Below are 25,982 nucleotides of genomic sequence, written 5' to 3'. Positions count from 1 at the left end.
TTATGCCAGTGGCAACTGGAAAGGTACACAGGGATATTAGGGCGAGTGGCCTGGGGTTCCCTGAGCCAGGTGACGTGTCTGGAAGAGGCTCTCCAGACGTGGAAAGATGAGTCTTGGTCAGAGTTGCTGAGTTTGAGACCAGGCCCTCTACACTGTGGCTTTGTGGAAAGAGCTTAGGGTTGGGATTACATGGTCTGGGATGTGAATCCCAGTTCTGCAGCTTGTTAGCAGCATGTCCTTGGGCAGGTCATTTTGCCCCCTCAGCCTGAGTTTCTTTATCTGTAAAGTAGGGATAGGTATCTTGCCTGATAAGGTCATGGTGGGGATACCGTATGTTAGGCACCTGCCCAAGTACCTGGCACACAGTAGGCCTGTGATGAATGTTTCCTTCCCTTAAACTGTATTTTCTTCTTGCAGGTAGATGAGATTTACCACGATGAGTCGCTGGGGGTTCATATAAATATTGCCCTCGTCCGCTTGATCATGGTTGGCTACCGACAGGTAAACTACCTTGTCAGCAGAAGGGTTGTGGAGCCAGAGTGTTGGACCAGCGATAGTGTGGGCTGGAGGGACAAGCATCCAGGAAACTTTGTCTCCAGAATCAGAACCTGAGGCTATTAGAATTGTGGCTTCAGGGGTGGAGCTTTTGGAGGTGGTAAGCAGTGATTGATGGCTTCCTACAATCTGAGAAACTGATAATTCCACACCTTTATCACCGGGAGATCCCTCTTCTTGGGGAAATTGGGGCTTACAGTGGGGTGGCCATCGAGACAAGTCATGTTCTAGTTGAGCCCTGGTGCCCTGTGCTCTGCAATCTTAGACAACCAGTCACTTATTATTAAATGGGTGTAGCAACCAAACTTTCCTGTAAGAGCTATTGTGAAGATTAAATAAAACAATGAACTCAAAGTATAGAGGAAATTCTCAGAACAGCAGCCGCCTTGCAGGTTAGTTGAGGGGATTGGAAATTGCGTGTGTGAAGTTCCCAGCAGAAATGCATCTCAGCATGGTTCTTGAACCATGGCACGTGAATGTTCCCGAAAGCAGGCAGGGCTGTGTGCCGGCAGCAGCTGAGTGGGGACAGCTGGTGATCTTGGGGTGGGTCCTGCAGTCCTCTGGGCCTTAGCATTCCCATCTGTAAGTGGGAGGAGAGAGGCCTACTGTGTCCAGGGCCCTGACCCTCCATGTGGCTGTTGGTGCTCTCCCGGCCCCTGCAGTCCCTGAGCCTGATCGAGCGCGGGAACCCCTCACGCAGCCTGGAGCAGGTGTGTCGCTGGGCACACTCCCAGCAGCGCCAGGACCCCGGCCACGCTGAGCACCATGACCACGTTGTCTTCCTCACCCGGCAGGACTTTGGGCCCTCAGGTATGCAAGGTACTGTATTTGCCATGGCCAGGTGTGTGCAGCTTGCAGGGCAGACAGAGGCTGGGCCTGGAGGCAGATGGGCTCTCCCTGGGGCCCACCACACGGAGATTTGAAGGGACAGGACCTGGACAGCCAGGGGTGAGCTTTGCAATGGTTTATTGGGGACCATGGGAAGTACAGAGGTCCCTACTCTGGTCCCCGATATTTTGGTGGAGGCTGCAGGCAGCTGTGAGTGGTCAGGCCCTGGGTCCTGTGCTTAATGTCCCAGAGCCTGGCTGCTGGAAGACCCTCCATAGGCTCCAAGATGCTTCTCCCCACACTGTGTCCTTCTGTCCCCATTGCAGACTGTGGGACACCTAGGATGGGCCTTGTGTAGGCTGCAGAACGGGAAGTCTGTGCTCTGCCTCCAGCTCCGTGCCTTGCTAGCCCAGTGGTCCAAGATCTCTTCATCTCCCTGGGTCCTCCCAATTGTGGAATGGGGAACATAATAATATTTGTCTCCCCCCATTCCAGGGCTGCTAAAGGCCCTGGGGATGCATGACATGTGTGTGACAGAGTATTGACAACTGTAAGTACTCTGCAAACATGCAGCTTTGATACCCATATGAGGAAACTGAGCCATGGGGTGGTGAAGCGACTTGCCCATGTGGTTTAGCAGACACGAGGCAGATCTGAGACTCAGACTGGATCTCCAGTTTCCATGTTGAAGGCTTTCTATTTTTTTCTGCTTTAATGCTAGAAATTAGTTGGTCAGCCCTGCCTACCCAAAAGTTTTCTTGTCTGAATGACTGAAGCCCCAAATGTGGTTTTACACACCACACACACACACACACACACTTACAGACATCCACACACATGTACAGGCCCATGTACACACAGACACATGCACACATGCAAATAGACAGAAGCCGGTGTGTACATGTACAGATATACAAACACACGTACACACAGACACACAGAGACACTGCATACATGTAGAGACACAAAGACACATGTACACATATGCACAGGCACTCACATGGACACAGACATGCACACACATGTATATACACACAGAGCATGTACTTATATCGCATGTAGAGCGAATCTCAGCTTTCCAGGACAACAGAGGCCCCAGAAACCTCCTTCCCACTCAGCCTCTTGTTATACTCCCCAAACCATGTCAAATAAAATAACATTTCAGCCCCTCTAACATGGAGAGGGGACTGCAGGCCTAGGCAGGGACATGCCCTTTGTCATCATCCCCACCTTGCAGGCCCCTAGGACACAGGCTTCATACATGGTAGTGCTTAGCCAGTGCTGGCCCCACTGCACTGCCATGATTCCTGTGTGGCCTGCCTGCACCTTGGCCGGTGTCCTCCCCACCTCCGAAGAGTTGTCTCAGCTGTCCCTCACTGCCCTCCATCAGCCGTTCCTGGTCCCCCTCAACTCCTTCCAAACCATTCCCTTTCTCCTTCCTCCAGCTGCCTGCTGCAGCCTGTCTTGCTCCTTGAATTCTAGCCCTTCTGGCCCATGCCTCGTCCCTGCTAAACCACAGCTCTTTAGCTGTGGCAATGGGTGGGTAGAGGGTGTTGCAGGGTCAGGGGTAGGCTCGGATCTGAGTCCCCTGTTTTCCCCGTGGTACCTAACATAACGCTACCCCCTACTCCTGCATAGAAAGCGTTTCAAGCTTGTTTGCTGATTGACTGTGGGACTGGAGGGAGGCATTGTGGAAGTAGTTGTTTGCAGGCCTGGGTGTTCTCTGGTTTAGAGGGGCGCTGATAAACCCTGGGAAGCCGCAGGCTGAGAGGGAAGCCATCAAGCCCTAGGATGTGAGGGTGGCTTGGCCCAGGTTTGTTCGGCTGCAGGTGGGACTTTGTGAGCATCCTTCTTCCTCCAGGAACGTCCCCGCTCCAAGCACTGACCAGAGGGCTGGGCTGGGCACAGACCTCAGTGTGTCCTGCCTCACCTGCCCTCCACCTCGCTCTCCACCTTTTCTTTCTCTCTTCGGCAGGGTATGCACCCGTCACTGGCATGTGTCACCCCCTGAGGAGCTGTGCCCTCAACCATGAGGATGGCTTCTCCTCGGCCTTCGTGATAGCTCATGAGACCGGCCACGTGTAAGTGGAAGCAGCAGGGTGGGTGGGACTGGCAGCTGTGCCATGAGCTCCAGGGAGTTCTGTGACTGTGGGAGACTTTGCCCAGCTCGGCCTGGTCCTGTGTCCTGGGAGGTGTCAGAGGAGCTGGCCTGCCACTGAGGCATGGCCTCCTGCAGTTGCCAGTAGAGGGAGGCCCTACCCTGAGTTGGGAGGAGCCAAGGGGCGTGGGTAGCAATTTGGGCCTGCCTTGGGCCCAGCCTCCAAATCCCAGGGCCATAGGGGACCAGATGTGGCCCTGCCTTTGGGTGGGTCAGTGGCAGTGTCCCTATCACATGCAGAGGGCTGCTGTTTCTGGGTGGTCTTGATCTCTGGCTTCCTTCCATCATGTCCACATTTGAGGCCTTTCTAAGACTCCATCCAGCCCACCCTGATACTCAGCACTCACTGGAGTGCTGGCCTGAGCCCATTGTAAACAGGTGCACTTAGAGCTTAGGCGGTGGGCTAGGCAGAGGCTGGCTTGCCTGATCTTAGGGCTTTGGGTTTTGTTGAGAGTGTGTTCATTCATTCAATATTTCTTGAGCACCTACCATGCACCAGGCCCCATTCTAGGAATGAGGCTGCAGTGGAGGCCAGGACAGAGAAGCCCTCAAGAGGCTACATGCTGGGTGGACACAAATGAGCTACTGTTCAGTAGGTCATGCCATATCACAATGGCAGAACCAGGGGACACCATCAGCCCCGTCAGATTTTATCCCAGCTTTGCTCCTCTAGGCAGGTGAGACCTCCTCTTCACACTTGCAACATGGGGCTGACACCAGGGGAACCTCTGAGCCCCTCCTTGTGGAGACACAAGGTCAAGCTTATAGGCCTGCATATCTACCTAGCAGTCAAAGCCAGATGCAGCCATCTGGGAATGTTTAAGAACTTAGAATTCTTGGGATTTGGCATTAATGACTAATTGTGAAGAGCAAACTTTTAAATGTAAACTGTTATTATAGTAGGTGCCTACCATGTGCAAAGCTCTGTGCCCAGCCTTGCAGCGTCTTGGAGAGGCTCAAGATGCAGGCACCTACAGGGGCTCAAGAAATGAGGTTGAGTTGAGTTGAATGAAACCTGGTCTTTGCACTCAAAGGCTCTCGGTGGGAAGCCAGCGAATGACTGTGAGTTTTTAATGGTGGGATAGATGGCTCCTGCTGTGGACGTGAGCCCACAGGTCAGACAGCTAGAACCAGTGGCCAGGTGGGGCTTGATCTGGCCTTGGAAGCTGTAAGAACATAGGTGGAACTCATGGAAGGGGTGGGTGTCTGGGAGTGGTGAACAGCAGGAGTGAAGGCTTGGAGGGCAGGATGAGCCCAATCCCAGTGGGAGCAGCCTTGGAGAGAGGGTTGGTCCTCCCCACTGCATGGTTGGGAAACTGAGGCCAGGAAGAGCAATCTGAGCTCAGGACAGGGTCTCCTGCTGCTGATCTGCCTGCCTGCCTGCCTGCCTGGGGCAGAGCCCCTGGGATGTATCAGGACTCCTCTGTCTTCCCCATTCCAGGCTCGGCATGGAGCATGATGGTCAGGGGAATGGCTGCGCAGATGAGACCAGCTTGGGCAGCGTCATGGCGCCCCTGGTGCAGGCTGCCTTCCACCGCTTCCATTGGTCCCGCTGCAGCAAGCTGGAGCTCAGCCGCTACCTCCCGTAGGTTATTCCTGCCCTCAGAGCTGGGATAGGGGAGCATGCGATCTGCCACTCTGAGCAGACATCACACAGCTGGCTGGTTTCCCTAAGTCTCCCCCGGCATGACTCTTCCGTGACTCATCTCGCCTCTCTGCCAAACCTGGCCTAAAACATACCCCATTAGCATCGCAGGTGGGTTAGCCTAGTGTTTCGGAATGTGTTCAGGTGACCACTTACATAGAATTCTTATTAAAAATGCAGACCCCCTGGCTCATGGAAGATGGTAAGTTAGATTCTGCTGGGGTTGGGTCTAGGAATCAGGATTTATCAAGCATTGCAGGTGATACTTATGCATGCTGAAGGTTATGAGCCACTGGGCTGAGGCTGGGGCTCTAAACCCAGTGGCTCCTAACGACCCCTTTGAGCCCACCTGGTTCCAGCCGGGGATCAACTGCCCGGGATCGACTTCTCAATGGATGAACAGTGCTACTGTGGCTTTCCCCCAGGCCCCAAGGAAATGGGCATGCTGAGGAGGGAGCTCCTCCTCTCCCCACTCCCATCCTTAGCCCCAGCAGCACACTCCCAATTCTGGTCTGGCTGGTCAGCTCCTGGGTCTTTAAGGATGTTCAGGTACAGAACAAGTGTTAGACTCAGGACCTCGAGGCCTGAGAATGGGAGACCAAGTGGATTTAGATGGGGGCAGGTGGAGGCAGAAATGTGGTCACTAGCCCCATGCAGGATCTGGCCAGGGCAGCTCACCCAGGGTCCATCCTGCACGGTAGGCTGGTTTTTCTCCTTTCAGTACAGAGTGAGTCCTCAAATTGTCCATGAATCAACTATTAGTCTTGGCCATAACATGTCCCTCTAAGGTGGGCAAAATGACCTCCTAATCCAGCTGCGAGCTGAGTATCTAATCCCAGTCTGGGTACCCTTGCCTTTGGCTGCAAATGGAGCCCTTCCAGACATCGTCACTGGTGGGAGTGAGGTCCTGAGTGAGGGGGCTGCTCAGGGCAGCCCATCCTCCCTGGAAGAGACAGCGCTGGGCACGGGATAGCGGGTGCAGATTCCTGCAGGCCTTGCTCATGAAAACCCCAGCCCCTGGGAAGGGAAAGCCTGGGACTTCCCGCTGTCAGCCTGGCTCACCTTCCTTGTTTCCACTGGCAGCTCCTATGACTGCCTCCTCGATGACCCCTTTGATCCTGCCTGGCCCCAGCCCCCAGAGCTGCCTGGGATCGACTACTCAATGGATGAGCAGTGCCGCTTTGACTTTGGCAGTGGATACCAGACCTGCTTGGCAGTAAGTAGCCGTCTGGCCTCTGCCAGGCAGTGGGGGCCAGGGCAGTGTCCTTCTGTGGCCCAGGCTGATCATTCATAAAGCACCTTCTGCCCAGCTGGCCAGTGGGCCTGGTGATGGGCCCACAGACACAGTGCCAGGCACCATGCAGGGATGCAGAGTGAACACCTGTGGGGGCAGGTGGGCGCAGTGGCTTGGGAATGCATTAGCCCTGGGAAAGATGGAAACAGCAGAGCAGAGAGGGTGGGCACCTGATGGGATCCTGGCTGGGCTCATTCCCTGCAAGGAAGCCCAGATTTCAGACAAGGTGTTGGGCTTCTGGCCTGGTGGAGCAGCAGGTCCCACACCCTCAGGCGATGTGCCAGGTCTTTCAGTCTAACTCCCCACCTGCTGCACCTGCACACCACCTCTCTCCAGAGCGTCAGTTCCACATCTCTGCTGCCTGTGCCTGAGGACATAGATACAAGGGAGCATAACTTTGTCCCTACCCTGCAGGATGGGGCAGGGGGAGAGCACTGAGCCTGAGATCAGCTAGAGTGCCCCAGGAGAGAACCCAACAGCTGCCACCCAGGGCCCAGGCTGAGCTGTCAGAGAATGGGCCATCTCAGGGGTAGGGGGCTTTCTGAAGGAGGCAGGCCTTGGGGACCCGAGTGTTTCATACTACCCATCTGGGGAATGCAGCTCTCTTTTCACCTCCTCGGAATGGGGAGTGCCCCCAACCATGTGTGGACAGCTTCCCCACTGTCTGGGACACGTGGTGTGACAAAGCGCCTGAGTTGTGGGCAGAGGACCAGGATGTGGGATTTCAGGGCCCAAATGCTGTACTTATAGGATGCTTGTGTGGCTGGCAGGGGATGATAAGAGGGAATATTAAGGAAACTATGGCTTTTCTGGACAATCTGAAACATAAAGTCATCAACCTCTGGCACAGCTGGGTGTCCAAGTTACAGGGAGGTGGAGTCCCAGCCTCGTCGGAGTACTGGGGGGTCTGGGTTGAAAAGCAGCAGTTCCCTCAATTCTCCTCATGTGCACAGGGCTCAGGGCAGGGGCACTGTGAACCTAGACCTCCCCAGAGCCTCACACCCTCGTCCCAGCTCAGTGACAAATGGCCTCTGTAAAGCGGGGGAGGGAGGCCTTGGAGAGAGAACGGCGAGAGCATGGGCCATGGCTGGGCTCTTTCTCAGTGCCCTGGGGGAAGGAGGAGTCCCTGGAGGCTGCTGGCACTTGGGGTAGAGTTGAACCTGAAGCAGGTGAGGGGCTCTGGCTGCCTCCCCTGCAGTGCCATGGGTGCCTGCACCCATCACACCCTCTTTTCTCTCCATCACTGCCCTTTGCTCCTTGGACAACGAGCCAGTCCAGCCTGGTGACCCCATTCCCTTGCCATGCAGTTCAGGACCTTTGAGCCCTGCAAGCAGCTGTGGTGCAGCCACCCTGACAACCCGTACTTCTGCAAGACCAAGAAGGGGCCCCCGCTGGATGGGACGGAGTGTGCACCCGGCAAGGTACCTGTGGGGTGTGCAGCAGGAGTGGCCTTCCTGGGGTGCAGGGCATCCATCACTGGCATGGGGCAGATCCCAGGGGGAACCCTGACCCCTCCCTCCAAGTGCTTATATGAGTTGGGGGTGATGCTAAAGGACAGTAGTGAGCCCAGTGTGTGGGTACATACACGTGGCGTCTTCCCATAAACTCATACCCTTTCTTCTCTCCCAGCCCGCTGTCCTTTGCCTCTGTAATTGGCTGAGGGTAGCATGATCTCCTAGCCCATCTGACAGGAAGGCTTACTTCCATTTTACAAATGAGAAGAATGAGGTCCAGGCAGGTTAATTAAGGAACTTGTTGGGGTTCCACAGGGAGTGATTAGAAGAGAAGGGATGCAGGGAAGCCTCTGTGTGTCCTGCCTACTCACCCACCCCCATGCTGTCGCTGAGCATGAGACACACGTGTTCTCCCCACACCAACCTTCGTGAGTGTCCTGTGTTTGCTCCCTCATGCATGTGTGGGTGCCAGGACTTCATTTGCCCGGGGGACCCCGTGGCTGGGTCTGAAACCCAGCTCTGCTCTGCTGCCGGCCCTGCCGTTGATCACTGTGGTGACCTTGGGCCATTCATTGAAGTTTTCTGACTCGCCAACACCTGACAACCTCAGAGTTGTTCTGAGGTTACTGACTCATGTCAAGGCAAGTGAGGGAGGGGGGAAGAAGCCAAGTACAGGAGAGGTGGTTCCCCATCATCAGCAGGAGCCCAGCCCTGGGGCCACCCCACCATCCTGCCCCCTGCCTCCTGCCCTAGCCAGGCTCCCCCTATTCACACCTGTCCTGCTGAGCGGCTCTGGGGCTTGTCTTATCACAGGTGGATGGAGCTTCCCCTGGCCTGGCGGGTCCTTGAGGGGTTATAGCTGTTCCAGGTCTTTCCACTTCTCAAGTTTTCCCAGGTGTTTTCAAAGTTCCAGACCCTCCCCAGCTACAGTTTCACAGGACAGTTCATCAGTGGTTCTCAGTCTGGGCTGCATATTGGAATCATCCTGGGAGCTATAAAACCCCTCCCATAGAACAAAGAGTAACTGCAGATGGGCACAGAGGATATTTTTGGAGTGATAAGAATATTCTCAAATTGGATTGTGGTGACGACCGGGCAACTTTGTGAATTTATGAAAGGTCATTGCATTGCACACTTGAAATGAGTGAATTCTATAGTATGTAAATTACACCTCATTATAGTGCCTCCAAAAGTTCCTACCCCTAGTGATTCTGACTCAGTTGGTCTGGGGTGAAGATCAGGCATCTGAAGTTGTAAAATCTCCCCCAGGTGATTCCAAGGTTGAGAACCACTGAGTTCATCTCTCGGGAGACGAACTTTGCCCAGAGAGCTTTGTGCGCATTTTTTTCGTGCTACCCTATAGGAAAAGGGAAGGGAGTTGCCTCTAGTTGGGCCCTCCTCTATTTCCTGGCCCTGTGCTAAGGCCTGTAGAGATATTAGAACAGTCTCACTTAACAGGTGGGTAAACTGAGGCTCAGCAAGCTAAAGTAGCCACACATAGCTAGTATTGCTGAGCTGGGATACAAACCCAGGAATCCTTCAAGCATACCCTCCTTCCACTGCATGCACAGACCTCCCCACATGGCTGGCCTGCCTCCCAGAAGCACATCTTGTGATCCCTGGAAGGTAATTTTGAGATACAGAGCCAAGATCAACTCTAGCTAGTGTGGGAAGATCGTGTTATCTCTCTCCTATCAGCCTTTTATTACTCCCAGGAGTGCAAATAATTGCACATTTATTATTGTTCATCATAAGATCTGCCATTTCTGGAGGGCTTTGTATACCGGGTATGACCTCATCAGATGCTATGAGCAGGTACAGTTACCCACGTTGTCCTGTTGAGGAACAGGCTCAGAAAGGCAAGCCCTTTGTCTAAGGCTGCTCAGCTCATGCTAGGGTGGGATTCTGCCTAAACCCAGGCTCATGCTCTTGCTATCCCTTTTTCTGGCTCCCTGGGTGGGCTCAGCAGCAGCAGCAGCCCAGGGTGATCTCATGCGCTCTGCTCTGCCCCAGTGGTGCTTCAAAGGTCACTGCATCTGGAAGTCACCGGAGCAGACATACGGCCAGGATGGAGGCTGGAGCTCCTGGACCAAGTTTGGGTCATGTTCGCGGTCATGTGGGGGCGGGGTGCGATCCCGCAGCCGGAGCTGCAACAACCCTCCGTGAGTGTGCTTGGCAAGGGTGGGGAGGGCAGGGGCTTGAAGGGGAAGGCACTGGGGAGACAGTGCAGGAGAGAAGGGCCCCTGTGGGTGGTTGTGTATGCTAGTGCGTGAGGACACAAAATTGCTGGTAGAGGCAGATCACTCCTACCTGCATCCACTAAGGACTCTCAGGTCTGCCTTCTGTGCGTTTGTCTGAACCAGTGGTTCTCAAGCTCATGTGCAGAAGATCCCCAGAGTCTGGGTGGCCCTACTTCTTCATGTATGTAACAAGTCCTCTGATGACCCCGATCCTCTGGCTAAACTTTGAGAAACACTGATCTAAGCTCTTTGTTGGAAGAATCAATTCTCTAACTTTGTTTTCTACCACATGGAGAAAATCATCCTTTAATTTTTCTTAACTTACCTCTTTCTAACATCAAAGGTCCTTCCTCTCCTCCCCACTCCTGAGTTTTAGCATTCTGGGGGAGATGTCCATTCTCCCTTCTCATCCCCTCTATGGGGATCTTCTCCCCTACACCATGGTTCTGGGACATCTGAGCCCTAGTTCTCCATCTCCATCTCCAAGCTGAAGCAGCCTTTTTAGAACAGCACCACGAGAGATGGGGACTGGCCAAGGCTGGCTGCATGGGTTGGTTGGCTCTTGGAATGCAGGGATTCCAAACCCCCACAACGACGAGGCTTGGCCTGACCCCTCACAGCACTGAGAGGTATGATGAAGACTGTGGAATCGCAGCATTGTAGGGTCACAGTGGCTCTGGTGTCCTCAGGAGTGGTCATTCATACTCTGTTATTTATCTCTAGGGATGGGAAACTCACTGCCTATTGAAGCAGCCGTTTCTTTGTTTTAGATAATATAGCCATATAGTTAATATAGACGGCCGTATTGACCTTCTACACACATGAACCAAAATGGACTGCCTTGTAACTTTCCTCTTTCGGAAATACAAAGACTGTGGTTATAGTAAATCACCTTGCAGGCATGACCGACAATTATCCCTCAGTATAATTGGTATCAAAGCTACCATTTATTGAGCTCCTCTGTAATAACTATTTTTATTTTATGAGGCTTAAATGAAATAATATGTGTGCTCTCAGCATCATGCTCACACAATTAAATGCTTAATAGAAGACAGCTGCTGTTATAATAATCATTATTATAGTATGTCAAGCATTTTGTGCTAGGTGGGATGCTAAGCACTTAGGTACAAAAATCTGTGCAGTTCTCCCACATGTCTATGAGTAGGGTACTGTTAACCCCAGCACTTGGACATTTTGTATCAAGTCTTACCCAATCCTCTTGACTTAATGGAGAAGAGAGCATAGATGATTATAAAATACCTTTTCTTACTATTCTTCACAGACACACCAGGAGGTATGTAAAATAAGAGGGATTATTATTTTCCCCCTGTTTTCAAGGGGAAATTAAGCCACAGCAAGGCTAAGTGGCCTGGCCAAGGTTGCACGGTCAGGACTTGGAAGCCAGCACGTCTGATTCCAAATCCAAGTTTCTTTTACCACTCCTTAGTTTATGATGATGTTAAGTGGAAGTGGATGCAAATGGGAGTGGCCGAGTTGTTTATGGGGGCCTGCTCTATGCCAGGGCCTGCAAAACAGTTGAAGGCACCCACAAAGGCGAATAAGATGGATTTCTCTTCCAGCCCAGCTGGAGAGGGTTAGTCAGTCCCTGTGTCAGTCTGTACGTCTGTCCATCACACTCACCGTGGAATAGGTGGTGTATGTCGGAAGGGTAAAGCAGGGAGGAAGAGGGACCTGGAAGGCTGAGTTCCGTAGCCCCCACCCTGGGAGCCATTCTCTGGTTTATGTCAGTGGAGGGACCTTGTCATGCTATTGTGAATGGCTGAGCTGCTCCTGGTGGCCATATGGGAAGCCTGGCCCTCCCCAGCCTTCCCAGCCAGCAAGGTCACCCATTTCTCTATGCCTGTCCCAGCCCAGCCTATGGAGGCCGCCCGTGCTTAGGGCCCATGTTCGAGTACCAGGTCTGCAACAGCGAGGAGTGCCCTGGGCCCTACGAGGACTTCCGGGCGCAGCAGTGTGCCAAGCGCAATTCCTACTACGTGCACCAGAACACCAAGCACAGCTGGGTGCCCTATGAGCCTGACGACGGTAAGCGGGCCCCACCCCCCTCCCACCCCATGTCCTTGGGCATCTGCGGGGGCTGTGTGTGCCCAGGCAGGGCCTCCCACCCCCGCACCCACCAGTGAAGGTGGAGGGACAGTGGGGGTACCAAAAGGGAGACTGCAGTCAGCAGGCTCGCCATATACCCTTGTGTAGGCCTGTTCTTGGCATACTTCTGGGGTCATCATCCCCATCAAGGCCATCCCTGATTTGTGTACTTATGATGACAGTTTTCTGGCAGATGCAAGGAAAGCGTCTTGAGGAAGGGACACTTCACACACAGGTGTTGCCATGGCCGGTAGCAGTGTTGGCTGTTAGGGTTGCCTGCCTTTCGTCTTTTGTCCTTATCTGCAGGGAGAAGAATCACACAGGTGCAGGCACCCTTCCCGTTGCATGACCAGTGTCCTGAGGAGCTCAGTCCTATTACATGCTGTGTTTTTAGGTTTTACTGACTGGGCTGTGGTTTCTGCAGAGTCAGTGAGATGATTTTGGAAGGCAGGCAGTTGGATCTGGTGGGATCTTCATACTGACTCTCTAGGCTGCCCTGGGACATACACAGGACTTCTGGACTCATGTAAAGAGTCTGAATTTGGGGACCATAGTGGTGCCAGTTCCCGTCTGTTTTTGAGTGTTTCCGGTGATGGTTCCATAGCGGCAGAGCATCCAGGGAAGCGTTGGGATTTGTGGCAAGTCAGAGCCTCGGCTGGAAGGGCCCTCAGTGATCCTCTGATTCCAGCTTTCCCCTGCTAGCCTCTCTGTGGGTCCCGCATGGACAGATGCTCATTCTCCATCACACAACCCTTGACCCAGACAGCTCCCATCAGGACGGGCGTCCCTCCCCGGAGCCCGGGCTCCACCCCGGAACCTTCAGCTCTGCAGCTCTGTCTAGAATGACAGACTCTTCAGGTTGGAAGGGACCTCAGAGGCCTGTCGTTGCCAGATTCTTTCAGAGCATCCCTGCAGGGGGTGTCTTCTCTCTGCTTGGATTCCTCCCACTCTGGGGAGCTCCCCACTCCCTTGGCACTATTGGCTGGCTTCCGTTGCTGCCCAGAGAGCTGCCTGCCTGGGTCAGGATCCTGCCTGTGCTGGATTGGAGCCCCCTGAGACCCGGGTCCCTCTAGGAATCTGGTTCCTGTGCATGAAATCCAAGGTGGTCTTGGAGGCTGTGGCTCCAGACTTGAGCCCTTCCTGCTGGAGACAAGGAGTCACCAGCTGTCCTGGGAGCCCAGGGACCAGAGCAGAGCCCAGCAGGTTCCTTAGTAATTGGCTGAGGGAAGCTTGGTTTGAAAGCCTTCCAGATCTGTTCAGAAACCAAACCAGCAACCACAACATTGGGGAGAGGAGGGACTGGGACGCTTGTGGGGCAGCTGGACTTCGGGTTTTTCCCAGGACTGTTAGACGAATTCCAGGAAGTTAGCTAAGCCTCCAACCTCCTTTTTTCTAAGAAGTACAGTAAGTGTTTATATGTTCTCTGGAACCTCCTTTTTAGGACATCTATAACCCACATAAAGAAGGAAACATTTAATTGTTAGGACCAGAAAGGACTCTCTTTCTCCCTGACTGTTGCTCCATTTTGCAAACCCAGATACAGACCCCTTTTCTGCCTTACTTTCATGCAGCCTTCTAATGTTTACAAACATGTTAAGACACATGTCATACATGTGCACAGTGAAGTTTTTTAAGGGTCAGAGCAGGACTCAAGCCAGACTGCTTGGGTTACAATCCAGGCTGAACCACTTACCATGTGGCTGTGTGGACTTGAGCAAGTTCCTTAACCTCTCTGGTCCTCAGTTTCCTCCTCTGTAATGCTAGCACCTACCTCATTGAGGTATTGAGAGGGTTAAATGAGTTAATTCATGAAAAGCCATTAAAGCTGTATTTTAAGGGCATATGAAGGTTTTAGAAATATCTAGTACATAGTAAGCATTCACTAAGTGTTGGCTTATTATTACTTTATCACTCGATTTTTCTCAATAAGCTGATGTGACATTTTACTGATTAGGGATAATAAAAATAGGGAACAAAGGCTGGGAGAGGTCAGAGCATTTACCCAAGGTCACATGGCTGATAAGTGACACAGCAGGGATTTTCAGCCCCAGCACCACACTCAGTGCTCCCCCAACTGCCCAGAGCTGGCCCCGGAGCTTTCTGGCTGGACCACGCACTGATCTGTCCTGGGCCACTTTCTCTGAGCCCAGCTGGGGACTCAGCACAGTCCCTCTGCCTACAGATACGCAGAAGTGTGAGCTGATCTGCCAGTCGGCGGACACGGGGGACGTGGTGTTCATGAACCAGGTGGTTCATGATGGGACACGCTGCAGCTACCGGGACCCATACAGCGTCTGTGCGCGTGGCGAGTGTGTGGTGGGTGCACCCCGGGCCACCCCGACTACCAGCAGAGGGGGACTGGAGGGCTGCACTGCAACTCCTCCTGCCTGGGAAGATGAGCATTGCCTCACTGGCCCACTCGCAACACCCTGTTGGTCCTCAGCGTAGCCCTGGGGAGCTGGAAGGGGTTAATTATTGCTCAGCCCCATTGGAGGGGAGAGGAGATGGCAAGAATCCTCATCATGCCGGGTTTAGACCTCACCCAGGTCCCACGGTGAATTTGTGCCAGAATCCTGTCCAGGGACACCTCTCAGGCCAGAGGTCTTCTCCTGACCAGGGCCTGGGGATGGGAATGGGAGCCCCAGGGTGGCGGTGGGGGCAGGGGAGCCTCCTCCCACTGACCTCACCTCTGGCCTCAGCCTGTTGGCTGTGACAAGGAGGTGGGGTCCATGAAGGCGGATGACAAGTGTGGAGTCTGCGGGGGTGACAACTCCCACTGCAGGACTGTGAAGGGGACGCTGGGAAAGGCCTCTAAGCAGGCAGGTGAGTCGGGCTGGGGCTGGGGGGATGATGAGGGCTGACTGGAGTTCTTGCCGTCCCTTGGGGGGGCCCTCCCTCCTTGAACTGTGCCACAGTCTGGGGTGGGGAGAAGGGGCCCTGGGGCCCATCTCTAGGCCTTCCTGGGCTGCCCAGGCTGGTGAGCCAGGTGCTGCAGCCAATCACCTCATCTTCCAGGCAAGCTCCTCCCTGAGTCTGGGGCCCAGGGGCTCCAAGAGGCATTTTCCCGCTAGGCAATGTTTTGTCATGGGAGCTTGGCCATCCCTTGGACCCTGGGGTTACTGGTGGGAGGGAGAGGTCAGACAGGTCTAAAGGGGTAGCCAAGACTGGACTGATAATTTTCTTTTCCTCTCTTTCTCATTTTTTTTTTTTTTGAGACGGAATCTTGCTCTGTCGCCCAGGCTGGAGTGCAGTGGCCGGATCTCAGCTCACTGCAAGCTCCGCCTGCCGGGTTTACGCCATTCTCCTGCCTCAGCCTTCCCGAGTAGCTGGGACTACATTAGCTGGGACTACAAGCGCCCGCCACCGCTCCCGGCTAGTTTTTTGTATTTTTTAGTAGAGACGGGGTTTCACCGTGTTCGCCAGAATGGTCTCGATCTCCTGACCTCGTGATCCGCCCATCTCGGCCTCCCAAAGTGCTGGGATTACAGGCTTGAGCCACCGCGCCTGGCCTCTTTCTTATTTTTTTAAACCTGCGGCACTTGCTGCTTTGAATTCCTGGTATCTTTGAGTCCCTTGACTTTCCTCTCTACCTCCAATCTGACCAAACTTGCTGTGGAAAAGAACCCTATATCAGTCATTCACACTTTAGTGTAAAGGGGGCCTATTTTCCCTTGGGAGATGTTACACTTTGTCTCACCTTTGATTGTTGGGGACAAGATTGGTGGCTCTGAGAAAGTCCAGGCCTTGGGTCGGGAGGGCCATGGGGGCTCAGGACAGTCATGTGGGGTCCTCACGGCCTTTATCATTAAATTCCATCAGTAGCAAGTAGTTTAAGGTCTGAGAAGAAATGGGGAGAGAGAGTCAGAGGAGCAAAAAGGGAGGGGGGAAGGACAGAAGTGAGAGGTAGAGGAAGAGGGTCAGGAAAGAGGGAAGTAATAGCCGCTCTCACACACACAGAGGCCCTTAGAGTTTACAGGACACATCTCATTAGATCCTCCCAGCACCCTTATGGAGAAGGTCTCATCCTCAGTTTACAAATGAGGATACAGAGGTTCAGAGAGGTTCTGTGATCAAATGAGATGTTCCTGGGTGCCCAGCAGGGGAGTGGGGGATGCTGGGCAGTGGGACCACCAGCTTAGAATGCTCACGACTTCTGGATCCCCTTGTGTGGCAGGAGCTCTCAAGCTGGTGCAGATCCCGGCAGGTGCCAGGCACATCCAGATTGAGGCACTGGAGAAGTCCCCTCACCGCATTGGTGAGTGCCGGGGTGCTGGGAAGGGACAGTGGGGCCCCAGGCCCTGCCCTCTGATTTGGGGGAGCTGGGAGAGCAGAGGGCAAGATTCTAGTACAAGTGGAATTGTAGTAACTGGAATAATGGACAGAGATCCCCTTTTCATTTTATTTTAAATTTTTGCTGCATGGGTAACCCATTCCATGGTTTACATTTCAGAAGGTCTAAAAGGGGACCTAGTAAAGAGTCCCCTTCCTACCCCTGTACCCCGGGGGCAGTTTTCTTCCCCAAGGGCAACTACTGTTAATAATTTCTTACGCATATAGATGGCTGTTAAAGGAAAACCATTTTATTTATTTATTTTTTTTGAGATGGAGTCTTGCTCTGTCGTCTAGGCTGGAGTGCAGTGGCGCAATCTCGGCTCACTGCAAACTCTGCCTCCCGGGTTCAAGTGATTCTCCTGCCTCAGCCTCCCAAGTAGCTGGAATTACTGGTGCCCACCACCATGCCTGGCTAATTTTTGTATTTTTTTTTTTTTTTTTTTTTTTTGAGACGGAGTCTTGCTGTGTCGCCCAGGCTGGAGTGCAGTGGCCGGATCTCAGCTCACTGCAAGCTCTGCCTCCCGGGTTTTTATGCCATTCTCCTGCCTCAGCCTCCCGAGTAGCTGGGACTACAGGCGCCCGCCACCTCGCCCGGCTAGTTTTTTGTATTTTTTAGTAGAGACGGGGTTTCACCGTGTTAGCCAGGATGGTCTCGATCTCCTGACCTCGTGATCCGCCCGTCTCGGCCTCCCAAAGTGCTGGGATTACAGGCTTGAGCCACCGCGCCTGGCCTAATTTTTGTATTTTTTAGTAGAGACGGGGTTTCACCATCTTGGCCAGCCTGGTCTCGAACTCCTGACCTCATGGTCCGCCCACCTTGGCCTCCCAAAGTGCTGGGATTACAGGCATGAGCCACTGCACCTGGCTCAAGGAAAACCATTTTCACAGAGTACATCAGTCAACTTTTGCTGCCTAACACTCCACTCCAAAACTTAGTGACTTCAAACAAGAATTGCTTCTTAGCTTGCAGTCCTGTGAGGCATCAGTTTGGGCTGGGCTCTGTGAGGTGGTTCTTCTACCTGTCTGCCTGGACCGACTCATGCAGATACCCTCAGCTGGTAGTTCTCTGGGAGCTGGTTGGTCTAGGATGGCCTCACTCACATGTCTGGTGGTTGGTACTGGCTGTCAGCTGGGGTCATGGAGGTGGCAGGGCCACCAGGCTAACCCAGTATTATTCACATTATGTCTGTCACATAGTCCTCAGGAACGGCTTGTGTCATGTTTTCTAGTGTGCCATTAGTCCAAGTCACATGGCCAATCCCAGATTTAAGGGGTAGAAAAATAGACTAGCTCTTGATGGTAGAAGTGGTGAAATTACAGTGCAAAGGAGCATGCATAGAGGAAGAGGAGGAATATAGAGGCATTCTGCAGTCTACCACGCATTATTCTCATTATAATTATTACATTATTCTCATTATAATAACACTCAAACACCAAGCCACTAAATGAGGTGACATCCTTATGCTTGTAACAGTTATCCAACTATGAAGCCAGGCTGGATTAAAAATGAGAACCCCGCAATAAATTAATAAATTTAAATTAAGGCCATTAATATAATGTGATAGATGTTTGGTTTCATTTTTTGCTGAAACTAAATTGGCTGTCAAAAAATAGACATGTCCAGAAAGGCAAATCCATAGAGAGAGAGAGAGAATAGATTAGTGGTGGCCAGGGGCTGGGGAAGGAAAGAGGCATGATGGCTAATGGGTATCAGGTTTCTTTTTGGGGTGATGAAAATGTTCTGGAATTAGACAGTGACGATGGCTGAATCTACTTAAAAATCACGTCGGGTGCAGTTGCTCACGCCTGTAATCCCAACAACTTTGGGAGGCCAAGGTGGGCGGATCGCTTGAGCTCAGAAGTTTGAGATCAGTCTGGGGAACATGGCAAAATCCAGTCTCTACAAAAAAATACAAAAATCAGCTAGACATAGTGGTGCATGCCTGTAGTCCTAAGCTACTTGGGGGGCTGGAGCGTCTCAAAAAAAAATTTCACTGAATTGCACACCTTATTCGAGTGAGTTGTATGGCATGTGAATTATATTTCGGTTCAAATCCCGTGAGCCTGGTTCAGAGCAGGGTCCCCGTGGCAAGTGGGCAGCAGGCTGCTTCTCCCACACTGGGCAGTGGCGTCTGTGTTCAGACCCCTTTGCAGAGGACATACAGGCCACAATGTCCCCTTGAAATGTCACAGAGGCCCCTCTTACCTATTACGTCTGCCAAGTCACACTGCTTGGCACCAATTTCATCATAAATGGAAAAACAAAACACATATCTCTTGGCAGGCTCACATCACACACGAATGCTACCATTCATATTTTTAGGTTAGCGTCAAAACAGCAATTTGTAAATATCTTCAAAGTTTCCTAGATAACTTGCATTTCCTGGAGAATGCATCTGCATTGGCACCTCCCCTTAACACAGCTGCAGCGGGTTCCTAAACTTACATTCTTGAAGGCACCTGAAAGGCATCGTCCCAACAGGCCACAGGCACAAGGGGAAACTGAGAACCAAAGTGGATTGGGGGCCTCTGTATGCCCTGATTCATCCTTGAGGGATGTGGGCAAAGCCAGTCTGGGCCCAGGTCTCCTGCCTCCCAGCCCTGTTCCCTTGCCAGCCATGCCACTCTACCACAGCGAGCCCAGGTTAGAGGACATTGGTTCAGACAAGTCCTGCCTGCTATGCCTGCCTGGCTGTGGGGAATGTGCTGGAGTTAGGGGCCGGGGGAGGGAAGGGGCAAGGAGAGAAGGGACATCTATTCCAAAAAGAGGTGAAGCTCACTGACACTGCATCGCCTGGGGATGATTGCAGAACATTAGCAGCCCCTTCCACCTTCTGCTGTCTCCAGAAACCTAGTTCTTCGATCCCCTCGAAGAACTAGTCTTCTGTGGAGGTCATGGCACAGGCTGCTAGCACCGGGGGCAGGCCGAGTGCAGGCTTGCTTGCCTGTTTGTTGGGTGAGTTCCCTGAAGGGTTAGAGTTTTCCGGGGAGCCTGGTGGGGAGAGCGAAGCAGGGGCGACCCAGGAGCTGAACTCTGAAGTTGGCACAGGTTGTGTGTTATACAGGTGTGAGGCACACAGTGGCCTTCAGTGAAAACGTGTGAATATGTGTATGTGAGTGTGAGTGTGTGCATGTGTGTGCATGCCTGTGTAGGGGTGCGTGTACCCAACAGGATATGTAGAGGCCCAGGACAGGTGGCAGCTCTGGCAATGAAGGGAGAGGCTCTGTCCATTGTCATTAGACTCTCCTGGAATTGGGGACATGGACTCTCTGAAAGGAAGGGTAGAGAAGAGAAGGAGAACTCATGCTGTTTGTGTCTCCCATGCGCTGGGCCATGAGTTGCCACTTTTCATGCATTATGTTTAGTAAGCCTCATGGCCATCTATGAATATTGTTATCCCGTTTTGCAGTTAAAGGAAACTGAGGCTCTGACAGAGGTTAGATACAGAGCAGGTCGGTGGTGGAGCCTGGATTCAGGACTGGGTCTGGACAGTGGAGAGTTTATGGTGGTCCACCCCCCACTGTCTGGAATGAGGGGTGCATAGTCGGGGCTCTGCTACAGTGAGGTGCAGGAGTAGTCAAGGGCAATAGGAGGACTGGAGTCTGCACCTGGCCTGAGGAGCTGCCCAGCCTTAGCCTAGACAGTCTGAAGCTGCTGGGGGCCGAGAGCGGTCAGGGAGCCTGAGGGAGAGGCCTGGGGTGGGCAGGAGGCGAGGGGCATCTTTCCAGCAGCCTCCCAGGAAGGAGCAAGGCTCTTCTTTTTCTACCCCTCTTCCCCAACCCCTCCCACCCCCACATTGCTGCTGTGTCTCTGGGCACCTGGGTTCTGGCCCAGCTCCAACTGTAGCCCACTGTGTGTCCAGGACACTGTGTGTCTAGGAGCCTCCAATTCCCCATCTGTATTAACAATAGCCCAGCCCTTAGGATGTATTTAAGGATTGAACTGAAGCAGTTGGCAGAGTGACTGACACATGGTTAGTGTTCTCGGATCCTTAGCTCTTATATGACAGTTACGACCATTTACATCTGTCCCAGGTAGGAGCTCTGTGGGCCCTTCCTCCTGGACACCCCAGGGCTCTGGAGACTTTGCCCTCCCTACTTGGCTAGGGGGCTTGGGTTTCAGGCTGCTGGGCCCTAGGAAGTTCAGGGTGACCAAAGGTACCACTCAGGGACCTTGGCCAGTTGTCGGCATCTACATGTCTCCCACCCACCTGCCTCCTGGGGTCTTTTGGTAGTAAGTTGTGAGTTACTCACTGACTGGGACATTAAGGGGTAGAAATTTATGGATTTTTAAAATCTCTGCCTCTGTGCTAGGGCCCGTGCTGGGCCGAGGACACCAAGATGGAGATGAGCCAACAGGCTGCTGGAAGAGGCATGGCATCTGCAATCACAGCAGTGCCAAAGGCCAGCACTTTTCTGGTGGTCTAGCGATAGTGCCCACTGTACGTCACTACTTGCCAAGCTGGCTATGTTTCTGAACTCTTCTCATTGTCCTGAGAGCCTCAGTAGTGGGGGGCGGGGATTTCTATTATCCTCCTGGGGGAGCAGCAGCCCTGTGAACTGGGTACGGTTATCATTCCCATTCTCCAGATGGTGAAACTGAGGCAACACAGTGGGGCTGAGTAGTTTCCTCACCATCAATCTGACTCCAGAATCTGTACTCTCAACCTCTATGCTCTGCTATAGAAATTCTAGGGAGGGCAGAATCCCTGAGGATTGGGAAACCAAAGAAGACTCCCTGGAGGAGAGGGAATTATGCTGAGCCTCAACTATGGGTAGAGATTAGTTAGGCAGGAAGAAAGGAAGGCAGTAAGAGTGGGAGGAATGGTGTGCACTAGGATCCAGAGGCAGCAACGAGAGTGTGTATGTGTGTGTGTGTGTGTGTGTGCGCGCGCGCGTGCGCGCGCACCCAGAGATGGTGGCAGGTGTGTGTGTGTGTATGTGTGACGGGGAGTGTGTTGACCTGTCTGACTCAGGAGGGCTTGGGTGGGGAGGAAAGGCAGGTGGACAGGAGCCCAGACGGCTCACTGGGAAGGCCTTGAATATCATATTTGGGGCCCGCCCCCTGTGGAGAGGGACAGAAATCTGTGTGACTCTCTCTCCTCACCGGCCAGTGGTGAAGAACCAGGTCACCGGCAGCTTCATCCTCAACCCCAAAGGCAAGGAAGCCACAAGCCGGACCTTCACCGCCATGGGCCTGGAGTGGGAGGCTGCAGTGGAGGATGCCAAGGAAAGCCTCAAGACCAGTGGGCCCCTGCCTGAAGCCATTGCCATCCTGGTGAGTCCCACTCTGTGTGGTGGCAGCCCCTGCCCAACCCCCTTGTCCCCTTAGATCACTACATCTGCTGCCAAGCCAGCGTGGCACCATTTTGGTGTCTTTAGGAGCCTGGGTGAGGGCAAGGCACCTTCCATCCTGGGGTCAGCTCCTCATTTGTACTTAAAAGGCTGCAGGATGGCAAGTGAGGAGAGATAAAGAGAGTTATCTTCTCACTGTCAGACCCCAGATGCTACATGCAGGGAGCCTGTCCTCTTTAAGGCAGTCTTGGACATGGAGCCTGGAGGGAGGCTGGGCAGGGCTGGGTCATCCTGGCATAATCCCACATCTGTGTGTATCATAGCATGGCTGGCAAGGGAGTCCAGGAGCAGCTTCCTTGGGCTTTAAGGCAGCTGATCCAGGGGCTCCAGCCTCCTAAAAAGGGAACAAGGAGCTGACTGGGGCCCATTGCTACCCATAACCCCCTTCCTAGAGCATGGGCCAGGGCTTGTGGAGCAGGGATTAACCCAGCAGATGAGACCAGGAGGAGCTCTGTCCATGGTGCCCTCAGCACTGGCTGGTGGCAGGGATACCTTGGATGGATTTTGTTCCTGGTGTCACCCTCACCAGCTGGGGGGCTCCTGGAGGACAGGCTCTGTGGCCTATTGGTGTCAGTATTATCAGTTCAATCCAGCACATATTTTTGACTCACCTTATATTTGTTGACCACTCATACACTTATGGCCAGGTGATTTTCAACAAGTGTACCAAGGCCATTCGATGGGGAACGAATAGTGTCTTCAAAATATGGTGCCAGGACACCTGGATATCTACATGCAAAAGAATGAAGTTCGACCCCTTCCTCACACCATATACAAATATTAACTCAAAATAGATATAAGAGCTTAAACCATACAACTCTTAGAAAAGAACAGAGGGGCAAATCTTTATGACTCTGGATTCTTAGATATGACAGGCACTAAAAGCATATACAGCAAAAGAAAAAATAGATAAATTGGACTTCATCAAGATTGAAAACTTTAGTGCATCAAAAGACATTATCAAGGAAAGGAAAAGACCACCTTCAGAATGGGGGAAAATACTTGCAAGTCATATATTTGATGAGGGTCAGTATCCAGACCATTCTTATTAACTGCCTTCTAGAGCCAGGCAGTGTGGATGCTGCAGTGAGCAGAACAGACAGACAGACAGCCCTGCCCTCCCGTCCGAACTTAGGTCTATGAAAAGAAGAGCATTCCTAGGTGCACCGGCTGCCCTTGGGCCTGGCACACGGCAAGTGTCCAGCCTGAGTTTGTCCCATGGCAGCTGATCTGAGTCCAACCTCCTACCGCACCCCAGCCATGCTGGGCACTACCTCATTCCAGCTTTCACAGGTTCTCCGACCCTAAGGCCTTCTCTTTGGCCCCTCCCCTCCCAGTGCATGCCACCCTTGCTTCCTTATCTGGTCCTGTGCCAGCTCCCCATCTCTCCTCAGGTGCTCCCCCCAACTGAGGGTGGCCCCCGCAGCAGCTTGGCCTACAAGTACATCATCCACGAGGACCTGCTGCCCCTCATTGGGAGCAACAATGTGCTCCTGGAGGAGACGGATACCTATGAGTGGGCGCTCAAGAGCTGGGCCCCCTGCAGCAAGGCCTGTGGAGGAGGTACCGATTCCCTGACCCACCAGTGCATTGTTGGGGCAGCCCAGGATCCCTTGAGAGGCAGGGGTGGGGGCTAATGTTGTCTCTATTTGATGTGCCCTTGCCTATGACTCAGTTTCTCCTTGAAGATCTCCAGTGTGTGGGACCCTGTTTTGGGCAGGGCCTTTGGGATGAGGCTGGGGGTGCTAGAGCCATATCCAGGCAGAGCCTCTGCCCTGAAAGAGCTCACCCACTGTGAGGACAGACAGCTGTCCAAAGCCATCTTTTCACCAGCGAGATGGAGCTGATCAGGAAGGTGTCCCTCAGAAAGTGACATGGGCAGGCGGGGCATAGGCAGAGGGAGGTGGGATTGGCCCACAAGGCTCTCCATGGGTACTGCCCCTGAGGCCCCAGCAGGGCAATGGGGGGCCTGGCCAGACTAGGCCCACGGCAGCCTGCCCACCCCATAGGGATCCAGTTCACCAAATATGGCTGCCGGCGCAGACGAGACCACCACATGGTGCAGCGGCACCTATGTGACCACAAGAAGAGGCCCAAGCCCATCCGCCGGCGCTGCAATCAGCACCTGTGCTCCCAGCCTGCGTGAGTGCTCCCGGGGAGGGACAAGGAGTCTGGTTCTATGCCTAGCCCGGGCCCCAGGCAGTGGGGCTGCTGAGCCTGCTCCCCTCAGCACTGGGTTATGGAGACACGACCATACAGGCAACACGGGTTTCAGTGCTTCTGGGCTCCAGGCCCAGGCCAGGATGCTGATCTCTACCTCTTCTCTGCCCGATTATCAGGTGTCTAGGGACACGGCTCAGCCCGCCAGCCCTCAGCCATGGTCCAGCCCCTAATTGGGATTCCCTGGCTTGAGGCTACATGCTCTTCTGAGCACAAGGATGACCTTGGGATTATTTGGGGGAGAGCCTTTGGGGAGAGGAGAGAGCTGTGCCTGGTGGAGGGCTCATGGCCAGGCCTCTGAACCTGTTGCAGAGCCAGCCTCAAGACCTCCTCAGCCTCCACTGGGCTCTCCTAGTACATCCCAGGCAGACTGAGGCCGAGGGTGGCTGGCGGGTAGCAACTGCAGAGGGCCTTGCCCATCCTCCTGCTTCCCCAGGAGTCCTCCCTGGCAGGGGTAGGGTGCTGCCTGGGTCTCGTCAGCTTCTGCTCCCCTGGGCTGGGGGAATCCCAAGGCCGGGCATGTGATCGGGGCAAGGGTGGGAACTAGCTAGAGGTTGCTGTGGCCTCCTTGTCTGTGCCCAGGCCAGACCATGATACCCAGCCCCTCCTCTGCCCGACAGCTTCATAACCAGCCCCCTGTGCTTCTCTTTCACTCATTCCTTTGTATTGTTATTCAGACTGATTTTCCCACTAATGCCTGTAATCACAGAGCATGCAGGGTTAGCTCTGCCTGAGCTCCTGGCTGGTGTCCCCCAACCCCTACCCCTTTGGGGTTTTAAGGAAGAGCATGACTTAGCAAACCTGCCTGCAAGCGACTAAAAGATGCCTTGGGAACCCAAGGAGGAGTAGGAGTTGAGGCTCTCCCTCCTTCCATCCCCACTAGAGCAGTTTTGTTTCCTCTAATGCACCCAGTGTGTATGCGCTTAAGATGCTGTTGGAAGTTGCTCAGTGGCTAAAAGACACTTGCAGGCCACCAGCATAGCTACTCTGTGCGGAAGCTGTGGGTGATGACGGTGACAGTAACAGTGTTCTTGTCCCAGGAGCCCCATGGAGATTGGGGGATCTACCTTGAAAGTGTGGCTTTGATCTGTTTTGTGCTCTGATGCTTCTCAGCACCCAGGACAGTGCCTGCACCAGTAGGTACTCAAATATGTATGCGGCTTTGAAGTAATCATGATGTGAAAATGGGATAACTGAGGCTTAGAGGGCTAAGAGCTTGCCCAAGGACACGAAGGGTGCTAGGATTTAAATACGCATCATGCCTGTTTTTCAGACGAGACACAGCAGGAGAGAAGAGTGCCCTCCCTGAGGTCACATACCCAGGTAGCTGCAGAGCCAGGTGGACAGTTGTCCTAGGACTCAAACATTCTGAAACCCAAACCCACTCTCTGGCTCCTGCCTGCAGCTGTCTGGGGATGGGAAGTGTCCTCTGGGATGAAGTGTCCCCGTGGTCTCACCTCCTCTCCTTTCACCCTGTTTCCAGGTGGGTGATGGAGGAGTGGGGTGCCTGCAGCCGGAGCTGTGGGAAGCTGGGGGTGCAGACAAGGGGGATACAGTGCCTGCTGCCCCTCTCCAATGGAACCCACAAGGTCATGCCAGCCAAAGCCTGCGCCGGGGACCGGCCTGAGGCCCGACGGCCCTGTCTCCGAGTGCCCTGCCCAGCCCAGTGGCGGCTGGGAGCCTGGTCCCAGGTGATTGTCCTCAGGAGGTGGGAGGGGCTTGAGGAGGAGGTGGGTCTGAGGGATTTTTTGGTGCTCCCTGCAGGCAAGAGAGTTTCTGCCTGAATTGCTCCCCT

General features: G+C 53.5%; 1 protein-coding gene across 3 annotated transcripts in view; it reads left to right on the top strand.

Annotated features, from left to right (window-relative positions):
- ADAMTS14 (ADAM metallopeptidase with thrombospondin type 1 motif 14) overlaps nt 1-25,982 on the top strand; it is an 88,314-nt gene that overhangs the window by 54,028 nt on the left and 8,304 nt on the right. Inside the window, exons 5-19 of one of the 3 annotated variants that reach the window (XM_005565621.4) lie at nt 418-501; nt 1,218-1,365; nt 3,359-3,464; nt 4,983-5,126; nt 6,270-6,402; nt 7,788-7,901; nt 9,948-10,096; nt 12,045-12,220; nt 14,463-14,596; nt 14,980-15,103; nt 16,455-16,535; nt 21,727-21,890; nt 23,362-23,530; nt 23,977-24,109; nt 25,671-25,878. In XM_005565621.4, the coding sequence (XP_005565678.2) occupies nt 418-501; nt 1,218-1,365; nt 3,359-3,464; nt 4,983-5,126; nt 6,270-6,402; nt 7,788-7,901; nt 9,948-10,096; nt 12,045-12,220; nt 14,463-14,596; nt 14,980-15,103; nt 16,455-16,535; nt 21,727-21,890; nt 23,362-23,530; nt 23,977-24,109; nt 25,671-25,878 (2,067 nt within the window). Of the gene's footprint in view, nt 1-417; nt 502-1,217; nt 1,375-3,358; nt 3,465-4,982; nt 5,127-6,269; nt 6,403-7,787; nt 7,902-9,947; nt 10,097-12,044; nt 12,221-14,462; nt 14,597-14,979; nt 15,104-16,454; nt 16,536-21,726; nt 21,891-23,361; nt 23,531-23,976; nt 24,110-25,670; nt 25,879-25,982 lie in introns of all 3 variants that reach the window. The other 2 variants (XM_005565620.4, XR_012417833.1) reach the window with 2 other exon arrangements.

The sequence above is a fragment of the Macaca fascicularis genome, chromosome 9, assembly GCF_037993035.2.
Source record: "Macaca fascicularis isolate 582-1 chromosome 9, T2T-MFA8v1.1".
Taxonomy (NCBI): domain Eukaryota; kingdom Metazoa; phylum Chordata; class Mammalia; order Primates; family Cercopithecidae; genus Macaca; species Macaca fascicularis.
The sequence above is the reverse complement of the archived record's forward strand: the minus strand, read 5'-3'. Positions and strand labels throughout refer to the sequence as shown.